The 24,265-nt window shown below is 46.7% G+C and overlaps 2 protein-coding genes across 3 annotated transcripts in view; both read left to right on the top strand.

Moving 5' to 3' along the window:
* Positions 1-24,265, top strand: part of LOC311125099 (focal adhesion kinase 1-like) — a gene marked incomplete at its 5' end in the record, with an annotated part of 1,344,976 nt that overhangs the window by 1,206,112 nt on the left and 114,599 nt on the right. The gene's annotated exons all lie outside the window — the stretch shown is intronic.
* The window catches only part of LOC311110282 (CUB and sushi domain-containing protein 3-like), a gene marked incomplete at its 3' end in the record, with an annotated part of 541,145 nt that overhangs the window by 482,906 nt on the left and 33,974 nt on the right, over positions 1-24,265 (top strand). The window contains 2 exon segments of the mRNA XM_084152993.1: positions 2,249-2,422; positions 10,939-11,112. Coding sequence (XP_084009119.1) covers positions 2,249-2,422; positions 10,939-11,112 — 348 coding nt within the window.

Here is a 24,265-nt window from a genome sequence, read left to right as displayed (position 1 = left end):
ATATCCTTTAGGGTCCGGGCGAAGGTGGGCACTGCTGCCTTGTATAGGTGGACCTGGTCGTAAAGGCTGTTCACGTCCAGGGTGGAGTGGTGGGCCAGGAAGACATTTGGTTTTGATGCACAGTCACGGGAAATACTTGCGTTTACCCGCTGTATGGTAGCAGGGTGGAAGTCTTTTCGTGGTAACAGGGTTGAGATAACCACTTGTGCGTTGGGGAAAGTAGAAGAAGCTTTTTCTATCACGCCCTTGAGTGATGTGGCCACCCTTTCCTGCTGTGTTCTCAGGTCGTTTGTGCCTGTGTGTATTATTATGTGGCTGGGTGATCCTAGTTGGTCCTTAGACAGAAGGTCTAGGGCGCGCTGGGTATTTGGACACCAGAGTTTAGACACTGTGTGTTTTGGAAAAAGTTTATTTTCTTGTATGTATTTCCCGTTTGAGTCCATAAGGAGTACAATCTGTGGCTTGTGTATGTCCTCAGTGGGTGTGGGGGGGTCGTCATGAGGGCTATCAGGGTGTCTGACTGGGGGGTTGCTCAGAGGGGTTGGGGTCCCCAGGGCTTGGGGTTCTTCATTTGTTTGTCTGGGTGTGATGTCGAGGCTATGGTCAGGGTCTAGGGTGTACTGTTCTGCTGCGGTGTCGAGACTTTGGACAGGATCTGAGGTGGGCTGTTCTCTAATGGGTTGTTCAATGTCACCCGTCATCGTTCTCACCTTCTCCTCCAGCACTCTGATCCTCTCCTCTAGTGCTCTGTTCTTCTCCTGCTCCTGCTCTTTCTCCTGTTGATGTTGTCTCACCACAGTCCAGAGTGCAGACATGTCTCTCTCCACCTGCAGCTCTCCAGGTCTAGTTAAGAGGGTGTTGTTGTGCTGGACTGTTGTCTGGGTCTGTGCTGACTGGAGTGTGTTCACCTGCTGTTCCAGCTCCACCTGCCTTACCTCCAGCTGGGTGAATTTATCCTTCACTTCAATGAGGGAGTAGTACTCTGTGCTGGGAAGTTGAGTTTCTGCTTGGGGTTGCTCTGTGGGGTTATTTAATGAAGAGGTCTGGTCTGACCCGCTCGGGGTAGGGGTATCTTTCTCAAGGGACAGCTTCTCCTGCTGAGCTATTTCTTTGATTAGGTGAAAGTCCAGCTGGAACTGTTTGGTGTTGCCTTGAACCAAAACGGTTCCAGATTTATAGAGATTAATATTAGACGACTCAGAGTCCTCGTTGTCCAGTATCCTGAGTTTCCACCCGTCGCTAACACCCCCCCTCTTAACAGAGGGGTAGTGTGCTAGTATAGCACTGTGCCATGCCAGGGGATGGTCTGTGTGGAAGATAAGGTTGCTTATGTTCCCATTTTTATACAAATCAGCAAAAAGTGTCTCGTGCTTCCCCAAAAGAAGTTTCAATTTGTACTCTTTTCGTGTCTTGTCGTTTTTTACATTCAGAGGGTACTGTATTTTAATGACCTCTGAACAGTGGGGGGGTGCTTCTAAGGCCTCTTCTAAGGCCTCTAGTTGGGGTAGACTGTACGACTCTCCTGCCATTGTTGGGCTCAAGGGCTTTGACACCTCTCACTTCACACGTCAGTGCTAATTGAAATTGTATCTCTTTGTAGCAAGCTTAAGCTTGGTAGCCTTAGAATTCAGTCCTTATAATATAAAATATATCATTGTAATGAATTTTTCTTCTTGGTTTTTGAAAGTGAAAAATAGCTTCATACTAAACATTACTCACTCAGTTCCAGGTTGGATGGTGTTTTCAGGTTTCTGTTTGTTTTCCAGAGCATTTGCTGTATAGTTTGAGAATAGTAATCCTTGGTAGTAGAAAGCTTTCCAGGTAATTCCGTCCAAAATCAGGTTGTAGGTTTGGAGTTTTGGTTTGGAATAAAGGTTATGTTGTGGAGGGTAGCATCCTGTATATGTCCCTGCCAAAAAATCCTACTTTATCTAACTCTAAATCTATATTTTTTGTTAAAAATGCAGGAGCAATGTTTGCTCTCTCTCTCTCTCTCTCTCTCTCTCTCTCTCTCTCTCTCTCTCTCTCTCTCCTCCTCTCTCCTATCTCTCTCTCTCACCTCCTCCTCTCTCCTTCTCCTCTCTGTCCTCCTCTCTCTGCCTCTCCTCTCTCCTCCCCCACTCTCCTTCTCTCTCCCTCTCCTCTCCTCTCTCCTCCTCTTTCTCCCTGTCCTCTCTCCCACTACACCCACCCTATTTCTCACCTCTCTCCCCTCTTCTCCCCTCTTCTCCCCCCTCTCCCCCCATAGCGGTGACCTGCGCGGCGCCCTCTGCCATCTCCAACGGAGTCCTGGAGGGTACAGACTTTGAGTGGGGCACCAGCGTGAGCTACAGTTGCTCCCCAGGGTACGAGCTGTCATTCCCTGCCATCCTCACCTGCGTGGGCAACGGCACCTGGAACGGAATGGTGCCTCAGTGCCTACGTGAGTAACACCTCTCATCTTCTCTCCTGTTATTTTGTTTTCTGTTGTTTTGTGCCTCTCTCTCTCTCTCTCTCTCTCTCTCTCTCTCTCTCTCTCTCTCTCTCTCTCTCTCTCTCTCTCTCTCTCTCTCTCTCTCTCTCTCTCTCTCTCTGTCTTCTCTCTCTCTCTCTCTCTCTGTCTGTCTCTCTCTCTCTCTCTCTCTCTGTCTCTCTCTGTCTCTCTCTCTCTGTCTCTCTCTCTCTGTCTCTCTCTCTCTCTCTCTCTCTCTCTCTCTCTCTCTTCTCTCTCTCTCTCTCTCTCTGTCTCTGTCTCTGTCTCTGTCTCTGTCTCTGTCTCTCTCTCTCTCTCTCTCTCTCTCTCTGTCTCTGTCTCTGTCTCTGTCTCTGTCTCTGTCTCTGTCTCTGTCTCTCTCACTCTCACTCTCTCTCTCGCTCTCTCTCTCGCTCTCTCTTTTTCCACTCTTGCACATTGATGCAGTCTTCACACTCTCTGCAGTAGCACTAACACATCGATGCATCTTCACTCTCTCTGCAGTAGCACTAACACTCAGTGTGAAATGTACATTTTGTTGCGTTCTTCATGTTCTTGTTTCCTTGTTTCAGTTTGAATAGGATGTCCACTCTACAGTTCTATGACTATAGTCAGTTACAGAGATTAATATTTTTGTTTTTTTAAACCAATTGCCTAATCTTTATTAGAAACAACAGGTTAGGGCCTCCCGAGTGGCGCAGTGGTCTAAGGCAGTACATCGCTAGCTGTGCCACTAGAGATCCTGGTTCGAGTCCAGGCTCTGTCGCAGCCGGTCGCGACCGGGAGACCCATGGGGAGACCCATGGGGCGGCGCACAATTGGCCCAGCGTCATCCAACTGTCCCATCGCGCACTAGCGACTCCTGTGGCGGGCCAGGCATAGTGCACGCTGACACGGTCGCCAGGTGTACGGTGTTCTTCCAGGTTAAGCAGGCATTGTGTCCAGAAGCAATGGGGCTTGGTTGGGTTGTGTTTCGGAGGACGCACGGCTCTCGACCTTCGCCTCTCCCGTGTCCGTACGTTGCAGCGATGGGACAAGACTGTAACTACCAATTGGATACCACGAAATTGGGGAGAAAAAAATGAAACAACAGGTTAATTTTACATTTTACATTTTAGTCATTTAGCAGACGCTCTTATCCAGAGCGACTTACATGAGCAATTAGGGTTAAGTGCCTTGCTTAAGGGCACATCGACAGATTTTTCACCTAGTCGGCTCGGGGATTAGAACCAGCGACCTTTCGGTTACTGGCACAACGCTCTTACCCACTAAGCTACCTGCTGCCCCAATATCAGGTAACGACAGGGAAATAACAGTGTAATGACAGGAAAATGACAGGGAAACAACAGGAAACAACAGGGAAAGAACAGGGTAACGACAGGGAAATAACAGGGAAATAACAGGAAACAACAGGGAAATAACAGGAAACAACAGGGAAATAACAGGAAACAACAGGGAAATAACAGGAAACAACAGGGAAATAACAGGAAAACAACAGGAAACAACAGGGAAATAACAGGGTAACGACAGGGAAATAACAGGAAACAACAGGGAAACAACAGGAAACAACAGGGAAATAACAGGAAACAACAGGGAAATAACAGGAAACAACAGGGAAATAACAGGAAACAACAGGGAAATAACAGGAAACAACAGGGAAACAACAGGGTAACGACAGGGTAACAATGCCATAAAAGCCTGTTCATAGTTAGTATGTAACTGCTAATAAAGATTTAAAGTGTGCCAAAAGGATATAAAGTGTGAAGAATGTTCCTGGTTGTTATATAGAAACAATTATTAATTACTTCAGAACTATAAATAATAGAGCATAAGTTATGTAGTAAGTATTCAAGGCCATTTTCACCTGTTCTCAGTAGCACCATTTATACTTATGTACAATGTACTTGGAACGTTCTTTGAAAAACCGTTTATTTAACAAAAAGGTTTGAGAAACTACATCATACTTATACTGTATGTAGGCCGACCACAAAACTTACCTTTTGGGTATTTTGCTTGTAGTTCATAGTTATCCAGTCCGTACAGGTGGTGTGCAAACAGGTACATGTACCATGTTGTTATTGACTATACATAAGTAGTTATGGTTTTTACTGCTACTTCATTCATAGTTTTAGTGTGCCTATGGTGTTTCAGCACTGTATTTTAAAGCAAACTCTGTTCCCCTGTTATCATGTTCACAAATGGTACTTTCTCTATAGCTCTAGTGGTACTTGGACCCGCATTTACCCTTATTAGTGGGGACTACGCCCTCATTGGCCCGAGAGACACACATCGGTGGCAGGTGGCCACTCAGGGAACAGGTGTAAACATCACCTGACCACGGTGCTCACCTCCGCACCTGCCATTGTCATTCGGGAGGCCAAGCAGAAACGCTCCTGTCTCTCTCACACTCTTTCTCCTTCGAATTCCTAGAATGTGATACTAGCAAGACTATAATGTAATGTTTTTTAGCGCAAAATATTTAGCCATACTGATAATATGCATTTGGAGGTACTGAGCTGATGCTTGTGGCTCTATTTAATACAGTGCCAAGAGGGATGCAAAGACACTACAATGTTCCATCTCCATCTCCCCTGAACATTTGCTTCTTACCTTCCCCCCACCATTACATTTACATTTACGTCATTTAGCAGACGCTCTTATCCAGAGCGACTTACAAATAGGTGCATTCACCTTATAGCCAGTGGGATAAGCACTTTACAATTATTATTTTTATATTATTTTTTTTGGGGGGGGGGGGGGTAAGGGGGTGGTAGAAGGAGGAGCGGGGTGACGTGAGAGAACTTGGGAAGGTTGAACACCAGACGGGCTGCGGCATTCTGGATGAGTTGTAGGGGTTTAATGGCACAGGCAGGGAGCCCAGCCAACAGCGAGTTGCAGTAATCCAGATGGGAGATGACAAGTGCCTGGATTAGGACCTGTGCCGCTTCCTGTGTAAGGCAGGGTCGTACTCTCCGAATGTTGTAGAGCATGAACCTACAGGATCGGGTCACCGCCTTGATGTTAGCGGAGAACGACAGGGTGTTGTCCAGGGTCACGCCAAGGCTCTTCGCACTCTGGGAGGAGGACACAACGGAGTTGTCAACCGTGATGGCGAGATCATGGAACAGGCAGTCCTTCCCCGGGAGGAAGAGCAGCTCCGTCTTGCCAAGGTTCAGCTTGAGGTGGTGATCCGTCATCCATACTGATATGTCTGCCAGACATGCAGAGATGCGATTCGCCACCTGGTTATCAGAAGGGGGAAAGGAGAAGATTAGTTGTGTGTCGTCAGCGTAGCAATGATAGGAGAGGCCATGTGAGGATATGACAGAGCCAAGTGACTTGGTGTATAGCGAGAATAGGAGAGGGCTTAGAACTGAGCCCTGGGGGACACCAGTGGTGAGAGCACGTGGTGCGGAGACAGCTTCACGCCACGCCACTTGGAAGGAGCGACCGGTCAGGTAGGACGCAATCCAAGAGTGAGCCGTGCCGGAGATGCCCAGCTCGGAGAGGGTGGAGAGGAGGATCTGATGGTTCACAGTATCAAAGGCAGCAGACAGGTCTAGAAGGACAAGAGCAGAGGAGAGAGAGTTAGCTTTAGCAGTGCGGAGAGCCTCCGTGACACAGAGAAGAGCAGTCTCAGTTGAATGACCAGTCTTGAAACCTGACTGGTCTGGATCAAGAAGGTCATTCTGAGAGAGATAGCAAGAGAGTTGGCTAAAGACGGCACGCTCAATAGTTTTGGAGAGAAAAGAGAGAAGGGATACTGGTCTGTAGTTGTTGACATCAGAGGGATCGAGTGTTGGTTTTTTGAGAAGGGGTGCAACTCTCGCTCTCTTGAAGACGGAAGGGACATAGCCAGCGGTCAAGGATGAGTTGATCAGCGAGGTGAGGTAAGGGAGAAGGTCACCGGAGATGGTCTGGAGAAGAGAGGAGGTGATAGGGTCAAGCGGGCAGGTTGTTGGGCGCTAATGTTTTGATTATGTTAGCTCCCAGAAAACACTCTGTAGTGTGTTCACCCATAAAATGATTCATTCATTAAAGGTTTATACAAATATGTCCCAATAGAGAATTCCGTCAAAAAAAAACATAGACCAAACCCCATGTCCCTACCATAAATTTAGCATGTTTACAGTGAATGGAATGTCATCACAGGCATGATCAAAAAGAGGTCACTGCTCAATAGAACTCTGTGACGCTGCTCCGCGACAGAACGGCGCTAACTTCGAACGTCAACTGACAAGCTAACTAGTGGCTGCAGGTTCCTGAGTGAAAACATGGGCTTTTTCTAAATGAAATCCACTGAATGCAAAACTAAATAGGGACTAAATATATATTTATTTACAAAGCTAAGAGACTGAATTTCAATATAAACCCTCCGCGAAGACAATCTGTTCCTGTTTTCATTTTGTATTTCTGAGTCTTTCCCTTTAAATCGTTGTAGAAACGACTCCTCTCAACATAGATTGATCGCTTGTATAGGCAATGAAAGCCAAGGATCTGGAGGTGAAAATGACGAAGCTATCAAGTTGAATATGATTGGTCCTACCAGCAGAAACACCTCCAAATGGTACCAACTCACAACACCAAATATGGAAGAGATACAACCAAGAGCGGCGCAGTCTAAACTAGAAACGGTCACAGCAAATTCACGTTCTTATTTCATCAATGAAGTACAAGTATATTAAGGTTATAATATTGTAGAGAACAATATAATGATTTATTCTATGTAATTTATAATGACATAGGGCAAAGAAAACTACGTTTTGAGATTTAATTTTTTAGGACCCTCTTGAATTGCCCGGTTTTTTCTCTACACTCTGACTTCTGTGCCAGAGGTGAGTAGGTAGGCATGTTCCCAGCCAATAGAGATCCACACTGCCCCAATGTGTCTTCCATTATTCAATAGGGGCTGGTCTCAGGGCCCGTATCCATAAAGCATCTCTGAATAGGAGTGCTGATCTAGGATCAGTTTTTCTTTTTAGATGACAATTAATTGACAGGGCGGTACCGGATCCTAGATCAGCACTCCTATTCTGAGACACTTTAAGAGACCTGGCCTTAGCGTGCAGGGGATATTAAATCCCCTACTACATCCTACTGTGCCCCCTGCCAGAGCTGTGTGGCCTAGAACAGGCAACAGCCACCAGGCAAAAGTGTGCTGGAATAGTGGTTAGGCAACATCACAATGCTCTGTGATACGTTTGGTTCCCAAGAGAGGAGACAAGTAGTCATGTTAGAAATGTAGATAGATTTATCTCGTTTTAAGTTGAATACCCTCCTCATCCATTCTAATGCACCGGTTATAAATGATGTCGTTTTTACTAAAAACATGCATGCACCCTGCATCTAGAAACATTGTACTGTGCTGTGCAGACCTTAGATACAGTATGTGTTTGTTGTTTTGGGGTGTCTTATATCACACAATGGGGCTGTGGTTTCTGTTTGATAAACAGCCTTTCTAAGAACGTTCCAAGTACATTCCACATCAGTATAAACAGTGCTACTGAGAACAGGTGAAAATGGACTTGAATACTTTCTACATATATATTTATATTTATATTTTAGTCATTTAGCAGACACTCTTATCCAGAGCGACTTACATGAGCAATTAGGGTTAAGTGCCTTGCTCAAGGGCACATCGACAGATTTTTCACCTAGTCGGCTCTGGGATTAGAACCAGCGACCTTTCGGTTACTGGCACAACGCTCTTAACCACTAAGCTACCTTATGCTTATTATCCTCTATTATTCATAGTTCTTAAAGATGGAATTCGCAGTAGGGGGAAATAGCACCACTGTCCGCCCTACAGCCGTTGTTTTTGTTTTGTTTTGTTGACGAAGCAGAGGAGCGTAGTGCAACAGGGTAAACAGTTTTGCAGTACTTCTTTGTTGCTGCAATATCGCAAATGGACGTGGCAGTTTCACCATTAAGGATTCTAGCTATAAGTAATGAATAATTGTTTCTACATAACAACCAGGACAATTCGTCACACTTTATAAAGTTATTTAGCAGCAAGGTACTAACTATGAACGGGTTATTACTGCGATGTTACCCTGTCGTTACTGTGTTATTTCCCTGTCGTTTCCTGTTACTTCACTGTCGTTTCCTGTTATTTCCCTGTCGTTTCCTGTTATTTCTCTGTTGTTCCAGTGTTATTTCCCTGTCGTTTCCTGTTATTTCTCTGTCGTTAGTGTTATTTCCCTGTAGTTTCCTGTTATTTCCCTGTCGTTTCCTGTTATTTCCTTGTCGTTTCCTGTTATTTCTCCATCGTTACAGTGTTATTTCCCTGTCATTTCCTGTTATTTCCCTGTCATTTCCTGTTATTTCTCTGTCGTTTCCTGTTATTTCTCTGTCGTTAGTGTTATTTCCCTGTCGTTTCCTGTTATGTCAGCACTGCCCACTAAAGTGCTATGGAAAAAGGTTATATGTTTTTTGTGGGTTATTGTTCGGTTTTATTTTTCTTCGTTCTGGATATCTGACACCGTAGTTGAAACAAAGTGCTGCAGAATGAATGCTAAAACTGTCACCTTGCTCTCCTCTGTAAAGGAACCAAAAAAAATCACCAAGGTTCTTTGTGTCGTTGGTTGATTGACTGACAGCTGAGTTAGAGGAGGAAGCGCCCATTCATAAGGCCCTTGGTCTGGTCGGACGATCTTCCACACGTTTTAGGGACATCAGTCAAACTCAATCATTTCGACATTAACGTCCTTCATGATTTCCATCACATTAATTTGACGCAAAACGGACCGAGGGCGGAACAAGGGGGAACTGTGATGTACTACAGATTAGATAGTAAATTGAATTGAAAATACTAGCAGAGGTCTCCCGTTAAAGGGCAGGTAATGGGAGGCTGGAGGTGGGAGGCTTCCACCATGAAGCAGCTGTGCCCAATGATAGACAGGCACCAGAAAAGTGTGACCAAGTCTCACACACACACACACAAACACCCTCATACACGATCCAAAACGTCCAAACACACACACAGATCTGAATGGAACTCATCTCCAAAGTTACAATGTCAATGCGTGTGGCAGGCTGGGTTCACCCTCGTAACGGATTCTTGAAAGCCTCTGTTTGAAAAGGTTGAGTCTTGCTGAGACAAGGCTTCAGTCCCGTTATTAGTCATTATAAATAATACAGTGTAATTAACTCCACTGTTTTTCTTTTTCTCTCCACAACCTGTCACGACTCAGAAACCTTAGAAGGCCTATTTGAACATCAGAGGATCCGGCCATCTATCTTACACCTATTGAGAATTCTCTCTCTAGCAAGCCAGGGAATCATAATAACTCAGAGACTTAAGAAGGCCTATTTAAACATCAGAGGACCCAACCATCAATTCTACACCTGGAGAATTGTCTCTATACAGAAAGACACCCAGGGAATCATAATTCACACACCCGACTCAGTGTTTAGTCACTTACCCGCACCCTGTCAGTCTGTCTTCATATGACAGAGAGCATGAGTGAAGAACAGAGGGGGTAATCTGCGCACAATTAATGAGTTCTTAACTGCCTGCCCCATTGGGTCATCAGGCAGAGCTACAAAAGAGAGTGGGCGGAGGGGTTGAAGGGGAGGAGGTGGAGGAAAGAAGGAGTGGAGGGGAGAGCAGGTTAAAAGGTCCACAAGGTAGTTCTAATTTCCGATCCCCACCCTTCAGAACACTGACGAATGTACAGCTGCTGCAGAGGCTATGGAAACTTAGGCTCCAATGGGAATGAACTAAAGAATGGCTGCCTGGGACTTTGTAATCTTGCAGGGAGCACACTTTTTTTTGTTCTTCTTCTCGCTCTACATCTCTGTTCCCTACCCTCTCTGCTCTCTTTCGCTCTCTCAACCCCTCGCTCTGTTCTCTAGTCGCTCTTCCTCTCTTTTTTTATATTTTGACAGCATATCTATTATTCATCAAGAAAAAGTCAAGTTTGTAGTCCTTCTAGTTCCCAGACAGTAAGAGAGGGAGTCTTGTTTGGCACATTTATAATGTATCGGCAGTTCGTGAAGGCGACATCTATTATTGATTCTTCCTGGACAGACAAAGTGTTTGATGGACAGCCAATGATGGACAGTGCTCAATGACCGCTTCGAGCCCTTTGAGGGACAATGTCATTCATGTTAGTCTGGTCTGTAAGACTCCATCTTCTCCTCCCATGGTGCCTGCCAGGATCACAGATACAACGAGAAACTGTGGCAGGAGTTCAAGCTAACCCTCACTGGGGCAAAACTCGCTAACATTGCTCTTGTGTGTTTTTGGAATGTTCCTTTCGATCTGTAAGGATCACAGATACAAAGACATACAGGAGTTCAATTACAATGATCCTGCAAGTTTTTTGTTGTTGTTTCCAATTCGATCTGGACAGATTTCCCATCACCCTCCTCTTACTGAAGTTCAATCAAAAACACACTATAGGAAAACCCAGTAACATTGCTCCTGTGTGTTTTTTTAATGTTCATTTTGATCTGCTATTCTTGCTCTGCTGTTGTTGTAGCCAAGTTCTGTGGGGACCCTGGTGTTCCTGCCCATGGCTCCAGAGAGGGCCTCAGCTTCATCTACCAGTCAGAGGTGTCGTTCAGCTGTAGCGCCCCCTATATCCCGGTGGGCTCCACTACACGCATGTGCCAGGCTGACGGCTCCTGGAGCGGATTCCAGCCTCGCTGTATAGGTAAGTATCTAGTGTGTGTGTGGGTGGTGTGTGTGTGTGCGTGCGTGCGTGTGTGCATGCTTCTCTTTATTCCTGGAGAGTTCATATATAATCTCTGTAACAACTTTCTAGCGTTATTTGCCGTAAAGTACAGCTTGTAATATTTAACAACGTCAAACAACAATTGCCTCCCTCTGACACACAGGCTATACCCAGGCCATCCTACTTACACCAAGGATGTGTCCCAAATGGCACCCTATTCCCTATATAGTGCACTACTTTTGACCAGAGCCTTATGGGCCCAGATCAAAAGTAGTGCACTATAAAGGGTGCCATTTGGGACAAAGACCAAACCTCCACACATCTCTTATTGATAAGATTATTCCAGAAAAGGCAGGGTCATTCCTTTTAGTACCCTCCGAGGGGAGTGTGTGTCACAGGAGAAGGGGCCCAGATATGAAATGTGTAAGAATGGCTGTAGGGGGAATCAGTTACATTAGTGACATTCGCCCTAGCCTTCAGAGCTGGCTGGTATCATTTTCTAGCTAGACAGAAGTGTTTATGTTCAGTGCTGTAGCAAAGGACATTATTTTCACGAAGAGTAAAGGATTTGGGAGACTGAACAAAATGCACCAAAAATATGACACAACAAACTCAAACTTGTTTGCCTTGTTTTAACTTTGCTACATGGACACGCCAACTCAATATAGTTGTTTTAACTGCAACTACCTGGTAAGAGTGCTTTGGTATTTTTTATATCCTACAAGTTTAGCCTCCAATTTCTTTGTTAATGCTACAAGCCTGGGAAACCGAAGAGCACCTTTACCATATGAACTATTATTACTATCGCAGAGCATATAGATTCTATACTTCTGCTTTCGCCTTAATTAGTGCTTGTTGTCTGATCTGGAGGACCAGGGCTATACAGTACGTGACTCTGTCTTCCCGAAGAGTCTAGGAGTGTGTCCCAAATTGAACCCTATTCCCTATGGGCCCTGGTCAAATGTAGGACACTACTTCCGGCCAAAATCTGTCCACGTGAGATAAGCCCTTTTTTTGTATGGAGGTCTATGAGAGTGTCGAATTACGTGAGGTTTATTTTATCTAATTGAAGTTTCGTAATGTTTTGGCTGTTACAAACGTACTGATAAGTGGATGCACATGGCATTCCAGCAAGTGTTTTTTTTTATTTTTTTTTATTATTATTATTTTTTTTATGTCTTAGTTGTGCCCCCCCCAAATTGTAAAGTGGTTATCCCACTGGCTATAGGGTGAACGCACCAATTTGTGAGTCGCTCTGGCTAAGAGCGTCTGCTAAATGACGTTAATGTGCCCTTGAGCAAGGCACTTAACCCTAATTGCTCCTGTAAGTCGCTCTGGTTAAGAGCGTCTGCTAAATGACTAAAATGTAAATGTAAAAATGTTGTTCATCCATGTATCTGCCCTCTCATTGGCTAGAATGGTCCCACCTGATCTCGACTGCCTTCAGTCATTGAAGTGTTAGAGCAGCCACTCGGCTATCTTCTCAATATAATAGATCATCTTTGACTATATAGGGAATAGGGTGCCAGTTGCGACAGAACCTGGCAGTACAGTAGCTGGTTAAATAATTCAACACCTAACGCAGAGAAATAACCAGTAGGGGTTTGAACAGCTCCTAACGCAGAGAAATAACCAGTAGGGGTTTGAACAGCTCCTAACGCAGAGAAATAACCAGTAGGGGTTTGAACATCTGCTAACGCAGAGAAATAATCTTCTCGAAATATCTCAGATCCCTTTGAAGTGAGAAAGGCAGCATCATCCCTGTGATGACTCAGAGAGTTGTGGTGGGTATTGAACCACAGGCCTTTTAAAGAACCAACCACATAATCTGGATATATTTAGGGCCAGTTTCCCAGACACTTTTTTAGTCTAAGGCTAAATATGTAGGCCTATGTTCAATTGAAATTGTCCAATGGAATTTGTACCAAATGGCAGCTTATTCTGTATATACACTGAGTGTACAAAACATTAAGAACACCTGCTCTTTCCATGACATAGACTGACCAGGTGAATCCAGGTGAAAGCTATGATCCCTTATAGACGTCACTTGTTAAATCCACTTCAATCAGTGTAGACGAACGGGAGGAGACAGTTTGAGGAAGGATTTTTAAGCCTTGAGACAATTGAGACATGGATTGTGTATGTGTGCCATTCAGAGGGTGAAAGACAAAATATTTAAGTGCCTTTGAATGGGGTATGGTAGTAGGTGCCAGGTTCACCGGTTTGTATCAAGAACTGCAATGCTGCTGGGTTTTTCACGCTCAACAGTTTCCCATGTGCATCAAAAATGATCCACCACCCAAAGGGAGTCAACATGGGCCAGTGTTCTTAATGTTTTGTACACTCAGTGTAGTACATTTCTTTTGACTAGAGCTCTATGGACCTTGGTAAAAAAAATAGTGCACTATATAGGGAATAGGGTGCCGTTTGGGACGCTGACGTAATCTATGTCCGGAAAACAGGCCCCTAGTCTTCATAGTCATAATATACATACTCTATGTGTTTAATACCCTCCCTTTCCTGGCATCCAAACCTTGGCTGCTGTCTACATATCTGTAAATATTATTATATTGTCTGTGAGTCTCCTGAATACTGACCTTAACTGACTAAGCTCCAGGTCCCTAAAGGAGACATTCATTAGAACTCCTCACATCAATATGACTAAACGGTTTTTATTTCACTAATTGAATATTCAAGTCATTGGCACACTTGTCACTAGATTATTAGACCATTAGCAACAAGTCAATTGTTATCTATTTAAATACAGTGGATAGTTCATTCAAATTACAAAATTACATGTTGGTTTCCATTCTCTGTAAGCAGTCTATGGACAAGGTATGACAGCAATCCATGCTTTGGTTTAGTTTCCACACGCTAACGTTTTAGCATTTGTTGCACAAATGGAAAAGTGTCAGGGAAACTAAAACAAGGCATGGATTGCTGTCATACCTTGTCAATAGACTGCTTACAGGGTAAGGCAACCAATATGTCATTTTGTCATTTGTAAACTACACTGCCTTCAGAAAATATTCATACCCCCTTGACTTATTCCACATGTTGTTGTGTTACAGCCTGAATTCAAAATGTATTACATTAATTTTTCTCTCACCCATCTACACACAATACCCCATAATGACAAAGTGAAAACATGTTTTTATAAATATTTGCACATTTATTGAAAATGAAATACAGAAATATCTCATGTACATAAGTATTCACACACCCGAGTCAATACTTTGTAGAAGCACCTTTGGCAGCAATTGCAGCTGTGAGTCTTTCTGGTTAAGTCTCAAATTTAGTATTTTATTAGGATCCCCAATAAGCTGTTGCCAAGGCAGTGGCTACTCTTCCTGGGGTCCAAACAGGAAACCAAACACAACAAATGAAATATACATAACACTACATAATACAATACATGACACAATGCAAAATACAATACAAAATATATAAAAATGTCTGTGTCTAAGCATTTTCCACACCTGGATTGTGCAACATTATTTACCCATCTACCAATAGGTGCCCTTCTTTGCGACGCATTGGAAAACCTCCCTGGTCTTTGTGGTTGAATCGCTGTTTGAAATTCACTGCTCGGCTGAGGGACCTTACATATCATTATATATGTGGGGTAAAGAGATGAAGTAGTCATTCAAAAATAAAAAATAAAGTGAGTCCATGCAACTTATAATATAATATAATATGCAATTTAGAAGACGCTTTTATCCAAAGCGACTTACAGTCATGCGTGCATACATTTTTGTGTATGGGTGGTCCCGGGGATCGAACCCACTACCTCGGCGTTACAAGCGCCGTGCTCTACCAGCTGAGCTACAGAGGACTTATTATGTGACTTCTTAAGCCAATTTGTAGTCCTGAACTTATTTAGGCTTGCCATAACAAAGGGGTTGAACACTTATTGACGCAAGGCATTCCAGCTTAGAATTTGTATTTAATTTGTAAAAATGTAGAAAAACATAATTCCACTTTGACATTATGGGGGTATTGTTTGTGTAGCCCAGTGACAAAACATCTACATTTAATCAATTTTAAATTCAGGCTGTAACACAACAAAATGTGGAATAAGTAGAAAGAATTGAGGTGTGATTAATTGATATGTCACAACACAGGAACTGGGAAAGGGTACAGTGGGGGAAAAGTATTTAGTCAGCCACCAATTGTGCAAGTTCTCCCACTTAAAAAGATGAGAGAGGCCTGTAATTTTCATCATAGGTAAACGTCAACTATGACAGACAAATTGAGAAAAAAAAATCCAGAAAATCACATTGTAGGATTTTTTATGAATTTATTTGCAAATTATGGTGGAAAATAAGTATTTGGTCACCTACAAACAAGCAAGATTTCTGGCTCTCACAGACCTGTAACTTCTTCTTTAAGAGGCTCCTCTGTCCTTGTCAAGGTAGATGTAGGTGGGTGTGGGTGGAATCAGGCGCAGGACGCAGTACGTTAGTCCAACAGACTTTAGTGATGCACAGCAAAACAAACACGAAATAACTGCCCTGAGGCAAAAGCTCCGCACGTAGGCGAAAACACAAGCGCACAAACAGGTGCGACAAAATACTCCAAAACTAAGGAGCAAAATAGCTCAACCGAGCAAACAGTAATAATCCAGCCTACCGGCACGACAGTAAAACAATCACACACAACACTAGACAAACACAACGAGAACTTATAGGACACTAATTACACTAAACGATAACAGGTGTACAACAATCAGACAAAAGCAAACGAACATAGAAACATACAACGGTGGCAGCTAGTATTCCGGAGACGACGAACGCCGAAGCCTGCCCGAGCAAGGGAGAGAGGCAGCCTCGGCCGAAACCGTGACAGTACCCCCCCCTTGACGCGCGGCTCCAGACGTGCGCCGACTCCGGCCTCGGGGACGACCAGGAGGACGCGGAGCAGGGTGCGTCGGGTGCCCACGATGGAATTCCGTCAGGAGAGACGGGTCCAAAATGTCTCTCCTCGGCACCCAGCACCGCTCCTCCGGGCCGTACCCCTCCCACTCCACTAGATATTGGAGACCCCCCATCCGACGTCTCGAATCCAAGATGGACCGTACGGAGTACGCCGGTGCCCCCTCGATGTCCAATGGGGGCGGAGGAGTCTCCCTGATCTCACTTTCTTGGAGTGGGCCAGCTACCACCGGCCTGAGAAGCGACACATGGAACGAGGGGTTAATACTCTTATACTCAACAGGTAGTTGTAATTTGTAACACACCTCGTTCAACCTTCTCAGGACTTTAAATGGCCCTACAAACCGCCGACCCAGTTTCCGACAGGGCAGGCGGAGGGGCAGGTTTCTGGTAGAGAGCCAGACTCGATCACCAGGTGCGTACACCGGTCCCTCACTGCGGTGGAGATCGGCGCTCGCCTTATGACGTCGGAGGGCCCGCTGCAGGTGGACGTGTGCAGCGTTCCATGTCTCCTCCGAGCGCCGCGCCCACTCATCCACCGCAGGAGCCTCGATCTGGCTCTGCTGCCAAGGTGCCAGAACCGGCTGGTAACCTAACACACATTGAAAAGGGGTTAGGTTAGTGGAGGAATGGCGTAGGGAATTCTGGGCCATCTCGGCCCAGGGAACGTACCTTGCCCACTCCTCCGGCCGGTCCTGGCAGTATGTTCTAAGAAACCTACCCACATCCTGGTTCACGCGTTCCACCTGCCCATTACTCTCCGGGTGGTAACCCGAGGTGAGGCTCACCGAGACCCCCAACCGCTCCATAAAAGCTCTCCAGACTCTGGAGGTAAATTGGGGACCTCGATCAGACACAATATCCTCGGGTACCCCGTAGTGCCGGAACACATGGGTGAATAGTGCTTCGGCGGTTTGCAGGGCAGTAGGAAGGCCCGGCATAGGGAGCAAACGACAGGCCTTAGAAAACCGGTCCACAACGACCAGTATAGTGGTATTCCCCTGTGAAGGAGGAAGGTCAGTGAGGAAATCCACCGAGAGGTGAGACCATGGTCGTTGTGGAACGGGCAGGGGTAGTAACTTACCCCTAGGCAGATGTCTAGGCGCCTTACACTGGGCGCACACCGAGCAGGAGGAAACATAAACCCTCACATCCCTCGCCAACGTGGGCCACCAGTACTTGGTACTAAGACAGTGCACCGTCCGGCCGATACCAGGGTGTCCAGAGGAGGGTGACGTGTGAGCCCAATAGATCAAACGATCCCGAACCTCGAGCGGAACGTACTTCCGACCCTCCGGGCATTGAGGTGGACTAGGGTCGGTGCGTAACGCCCGCTCGAGTTCGGCATCGACCTCCCACACTACCGGTGCCACCAGACAAGACTCCGGCAGTATGGGAGTGGGCTCCACGGACCTCTCCTCCGTGTCATACCGCCGAGACAGTGCGTCTGCCTTACCGTTCTGTGACCCAGGGATGTACGTGATCTTAAATGTGAAACGGGTCAAAAACATATTCCACCTCGCCTGGCGAGGGTTCAGCCTCCTCGCTGCCCGGATGTACTCCAGGTTACGGTGGTCCGTCAAAATGAGGAAAGGGTGTTGAGCCCCCTCAAGCCAGTGCCTCCACACCTTTAGGGCCTGTACCACGGCTAACAACTCCCTGTCCCCCACGTCATAGTTTCGCTCCGCCGGACTGAGCTTCTTGGAATAAAAGGCACAGGGGCGGAGCTTAGGTGGCGCGCCGGACCGTTGCGACAGCACGGCTCCTATACCGGCCTCTGACGCGTCCACCTCTACCTGAAATGGCAAAGAGGGATCCGGATGCGCCAGCACCGGAGCCGAGGTAAACAGGTCCTTCAGCCTCCCAAACGCCCTGTCCGCCTCGGCTGACCACTGCAGACGCACCGGACCCCCCTTCAAAAGAGACGTTATGGGAGCTGCCACCTGTCCAAAACCCCGGATAAACCTCCGGTAATAATTCGCAAACCCCAAAAACTGCTGCACCTCCTTCACAGTAGTTGGCGTTTGCCAATTACGCACGGCTGACACCCGGTCTACCTCCATCTTCACCCCTGACGCAGACAACTGATAACCCAAAAAGGAGACCGACTCCTGGAAGAACAGACACTTCTCTGCCTTGACATACAGGTCGTGCTCCAACAGTCTCCGCAACACTCGGCGCACCAGGGCCACATGCTCGACTCGGGTAGGTGAGTACACGAGAATGTCATCGATGTACACGACCACCCCCTGCCCCTGCATGTCCCTGAAGATCTCATCCACGAATGATTGGAAAACTGAAGGAGCGTTCATCAACCCGTATGGCATGACAAGATACTCGTAATGGCCCGAGGTGGTACTAAAGGCTGTCTTCCATTCATCGCCCCCCCTAATGCGCACCAAGTTGTACGCGCTCCTGAGATCTAATTTAGTGAAGAAACGCGCCCCGTGCAATGACTCCGTCATGGTCGCAATCAGCGGGAGTGGATAACTGTACTTCACCGTGATCTGATTGAGACCACGGTAATCAATGCACGGGCGTAATCCTCCATCCTTTTTCTTCACAAAAAATTAACTCGAGGACGCAGGGGAAGTGGAAGGCCGTATGTATCCTTGTCTCAGAGATTCGTCTATGAACGTCTCCATAGCTCTCTTCTCCTCCTGAGACAGAGGATACACATGGCTCCGTGGGAGCGCAGCTCCTGCCTGGAGGTCTATCGCACAATCTCCCTGCCTATGGGGAGGCAACTGCGTCGCCCTCGACTTACTGAACACAATAGCCAAATCCCCATACTCAGGGGGAACGTGCAATGCGGGCACCTGGTTTGGACTCTCCACCGAGGTAGCCCCTATGGAAACGCCTAAACATCGACCCACACACTGGGCAGACCACTCCATCAGAGCCCTCTCCTGCCACGAAATCGATGGGTTATGGGTACTCAACCAGGGCATGTCCAGCACCACCGGATACGCAGGCGAGTCGATCAGAAATAGCTGGATCATCTCCTGATGACCCCCCTGCGCACACATCCTAAGTGGCGCAGTGACCTCCCTGATCAAGCCCGCACCCAACGGACGGCTATCTAGGGCATGAACGGGGAAGGGAACGTCCACAGGGAGAAGGGGAATCCCTAAAGCTAAACAAAACTTCTTATCAACAAAATTCCCAGCCGCGCCTGAATCTACCAGCGCCTTATGCTGGGAATGAGGTGCTACCTGTGGAAAACGCACAGATATACAGAAATGTGCAACAGAGAGCTCTGGGTGAGTGGGGCGCCTACTCACCTGGAAGGACTCCCCAGTGCGGGACCTGTCGTCCTCTCCCCGAGGAGGCCATCCCCAGCACCTAGCCGCGGTGTGTCCTCCCCGACCACAGTTGGTGCAGGAGATGGACCCCCTCGTAAGCCGACCCCTCTTCTCTCTAGCGCCAGCGCCCCCGAGCTCCATGGGGCACGGCTCGGAGGCGCTGGAGGGTGAAATGGACGGACCCCCCTCGGAACGTCCGCGGGTAGCTAGCAGGGTATCCAGCCTGATGGACATGTCGACCAACTGGTCGAACGAGAGGCTGGTGTCCCTACAGGCCAGCTCCCTACGGACGTCCTCGCGTAGACTACATCTGTAGTGATCAATGAGAGCCCGCTCGTTCCACCCTGCATCCGCCGCTAGGGTACGGAACTCCAAGGCGAACTCCCGGGCACTCCTCTTCCCCTGCCTGAGACCGACCAGACGCTCCCCCGCCGCTTTCCCCTCCGGGGGATGGTCAAACACCGCCCTGAAGCGGCGGGAGAACTCGTCGTAGGTGATGGTGTTAGCGTCGATCCTCCTCCACTCTGCGTTGGCCCATTCCAACGCCTTCCCGGAAAGGCAGGAGATCAGGGCGGACACACTCTTGTGTCCCGAGGGCGCCGGGTGCACGGTGGCCAGGTAAAGCTCCACCTGGAGAAGGAATCCCTGACACCCGGCCGCGGTCCCATCGTAGGCCCTCGGGAGCGAGAGTCGAACTCCTCTGGGTTCCGGAGCGGGAATGGGCTGAGTGACCGATGGTGCGGGCAGGGAGGATGGCGGTGGAGGAGTCCCTCGGGTCTCCCAGCCTCGGATGGTGGTGATCACCTCCTGCAGTGCGGACCCCATCCGCAGGATCTGGTCATTCTGCTCACGGACCCTGTCCTCCAACGTCGCCTGTGCTGCTGCGGCTCCTGCTGATTCCATCGAGTATGGTGTGTGATTCTGTCAAGGTAGATGTAGGTGGGTGTGGGTGGAATCAGGCGCAGGACGCAGTATGTTAGTCCAACAGACTTTAGTGATGCACAGCAAAACAAACACGAAATAACTGCCCTGAGGCAAAAGCTCCGCACGTAGGCGAAAACACAAGCGCACAAACAGGTGCGACAAAATACTCCAAAACTAAGGAGCAAAATAGCTCAACCGAGCAAACAGTAATAATCCAGCCTACCGGCACGACAGTAAAACAATCACACACAACACTAGACAAACACAACGAGAACTTATAGGACACTAATTACACTAAACGATAACAGGTGTACAACAATCAGACAAAAGCAAACGAACATAGAAACATACAACGGTGGCAGCTAGTATTCCGGAGACGACGAACGCCGAAGCCTGCCCGAGCAAGGGAGAGAGGCAGCCTCGGCCGAAACCGTGACAGTCCTCCACTCATTACCTGTATTAATGGCACCTGTTTGAACTTGTTATCAGTATAAAAGACACCTGTTGTTACGAACCCCTTGGCTTTAAACGTCTAGGGTGGATGGAGAAGAGACCCGTAACATAATTCATGCAAATTAGAATGATGACATGGAACAGTGAGAACAAAAACTACACGACAACCATAAACTACTGTCAAACATAAAAGGTTTATGTTTAAACACACGGTAAAGGTTTGGGAAAAAGGGCTGAGCAGGACCCAAGAAATGAAACAATAGTGTAAAACACCCCTAAACTGATCTTGCCTGCCTCAAGAACCGCTAAGCTACTGCTAATCATACAAAAGTACAGTGGGTGGTCCGCTCAGGTCTAACTAGTGTTTTTAGACAGATTTCTTCCTACGGGTAATGTACGCCCAAGGGCAACTTGCTTAAATTTCCCTTTTCCCAGAAACACACAAAGTTACCAAACAGAGTAACCAGCAAATGAGTGAGTAAACAAAACACAGGACACCACAGTATCCATACTCACATACGGAAATAGTCTCTAACAACAAACAAAACTGACCGGCTTTTAAACAATGGGATGTGTGATTGAAAAACCAGAAACAGGTGGTGCAATGCAGAGGAATGTTCACTGATTGGTCCACCTTAGCAATCAGCAGACACCCCAACGACCACCAATCAGGAACATACAGGACACCTGTGATTAGGCCAGAAGGAGAGGAAAAACACAAAAAGACACAGGATACCTGTATCCGTAACACCTGTCCACAACCTCAAACAGTCACACTCCAAACTCCACTATGGCCAAGACCAAAGAGCTGTCAAAGGACACCAGAAACAAAATTGTAGACCTGCACCAGGCTGGGAAGACTGAATCTGCAATAGGTAAGCAGCTTGGTTTGAAGAAATCAACTGTGGGAGCAATTATTAGGAAATGGAAGACATACAAGACCACTGGAATTTTGGTTTCATTTGACCATATGACATTCTCCCAATGTCATATGGTCAGATGAAACCAAAATATAACTTTTTGGTAAAAACTCAACTCGTCGTGTTTGGAGGACAAAGAATGCTGAGTTGCATCCAAAGAACACCATACCTACTGTGAAGCATGGGGGTGGAAACATCATGCTTTGGGGCTGTTTTTCTGCAAAGGGACCAGGACGACTGACCGTGTAAAGGAAAGAATGAATGGGGCCATGTATCGTGAGATTTAGAGTGAAAACCTCCTTCCATCAGCAAGGGCATTGAAGATGAAACGTGGCTGGGTCTTTCAGCATGACAATGATCCCAAACACACCGCCCGGGCAACGAAGGAGTGGCTTCGTAAGAAGCATTTCAAGGTCCTGGAGTGGCCTAGCCAGTCTCCAGATCTCAACCCCATAGAAAATCTTTGGAGGGAGTTGAAAGTCTGTGTTGCCCAGCGACAGCCCCAAAACATCACTGCTCTAGAGGAGATCTGCATGGAGGAATGGGCCAAAATACCAGCAACAGTGTGTGAAAACATTTACATTTTAGTCATTTAGCAGACGCTCTTATCCAGAGCGACTTACAGTTAGTGAGTGCATACATATATATTTTTTTATTTTTTCTTCCCATACTGGCCCCCCGCAGGAATCGAACCCACAACCCTGGCGTTGCAAACGCCATGCTCTACCAACATCCCTGCCTGCCATTCCCTCCCCTACCCTGGACGACGCTGGGCCAATTGTGCGCTGCCCCATGGGTCTCCCGGTCACGGCCGGCTACGACAGAGCCTGGATGCGAACCAGGATCTATAGTGGCACAGCTAGCACTGCGATGCAGTGAAGACTTACAGAAAACGTTTGACCTGTGTCATTGCCAACAAAGGGTATATAACAAAGTATTGAGAAACTTTTGTTATTGACCAAATACTTATTTTCCACCATCATTTGCAAATAAATTCATTAAAAATACTACAATGTGATTTTCTGGATTTTTTTCCCTCATTTTGTCTGTCATAGTTGACGTGTACCTATGATGAAAATTACAGGCCTCTCTCATCTTTTTAAGTGGGAGAACTTGCACAATTGGTGGCTGACTAAATACTTTTTTCCCCCACTGTACATGTAGACACTGAAAAATCCATGAGCTTCAATGTTCAGATGTGATTGACCTATAGGGGTGTCATGCTGAAATGAGGAAAATGGTGGGGCTAGTTTTAAGACTAGCTAATTAGCAGATCTAAACATTGTTTGTGACATGGTATTGTCAAGTCAGTTGTCATAAGCTGTTTTTAAGCTGTCATGACTGTTTATGTCATCTGTTATGGCACTTTTATGAACAAGCTATGTAGCCCTTATGACAGAGGGTTCAAAATAATGGTTAACTGTTACCATATTGAAAACGGCATTCTTATGACATTCCTACCTGCAGATCATCATGACTATAACTGATAAGACATTGATAAAGGAGTCTCATATAATGTTATCACATCACAAAATGAAACACATATTGTTTGAGTACACATATCCACACAGACATGATAGGTTTAAACTGTGTTCAGAAATATGTAGGCTAGTATTCATGAAATGCCACATATTCCAAGACGGACCTCTCAGGATGATGAGAATTGCTTGGGATCAGATTTGCCAACTTTGAGTGTGTATGGAGTGAATGTGATGGTAAGGGGAGGTGAGGGGGAGGGAGGGAGGGGAGGGAGTTATTTGTATGTGTGTGTGACTGAGTCTGTAGAGGGAGGGAGGGGAGAGGGAGGGAGGGAGGGGAGAGGGAGGGAGGGAGGGAGGGGAGAGGGAGAGGCGGTATTTATATGTAATTGAACCAAAATGAGGTCTGTGCAGACAGGCCTCGTTTGACACAGACACAAACCACGGTTTTCCCTCAATCTCGTTTAGTTCGCACAATCATTTCCCCAGACTGCATTTCTGTATGATTATGTTTTCATACAGTAAAGAGGAGGAAGCAGCGATGGTGTTAACCATGGCATGTTGCTGTGTGGGTTAACTAGGCAGGCAGTGGTGGTGTGTGCTGCTGTCATTTTTCTGAGGCTGCGTTGAATCCAGGTCTATGCGTCAGGCCGAGGATGTCCTCTACATCCCAATGATGCTGCTTCCCTCCACACAGCCACAGAGCTGGGCCCGACGCTGCTGCAAAACACTGCAGTAACACTGCCCCCTACTGGGTCTTCTGCCAAGCCTATTAAAGACACTTGCTGTCTGGTTGTTATGTGAATACAGTGCCACTGCTGCTGCTACACTTACATAAACACAGTCGTAGAGAAACACACACACACACTCATGTACGCACACACACACACACACACACACACACACACAACTCTGTTGTAGCCTGGGTATCACTGCAGTAAGCTATGTTGAATCATCGTGTGGAACTATAGCTGTTCATGTGGCTGTGTTACTGTGACTGTGTCCCAAATGCCTCCCTATTTAGTCCACTACTTTTGACCAGAGTCCTATGGACCCTGGTCAAACGTAGTGCACTATAAAGGAATAGGGTGCCATTTGTGAGGCGGACTGTATGTCTC

The sequence above is a fragment of the Coregonus lavaretus genome, assembly GCF_964263955.1.
Source record: "Coregonus lavaretus genome assembly, chromosome: 3".
In the NCBI taxonomy this organism is placed as follows: domain Eukaryota; kingdom Metazoa; phylum Chordata; class Actinopteri; order Salmoniformes; family Salmonidae; genus Coregonus; species Coregonus lavaretus.
Note: the sequence above shows the minus strand (reverse complement) of the source record. Positions and strands in the feature narration are given on the sequence as shown.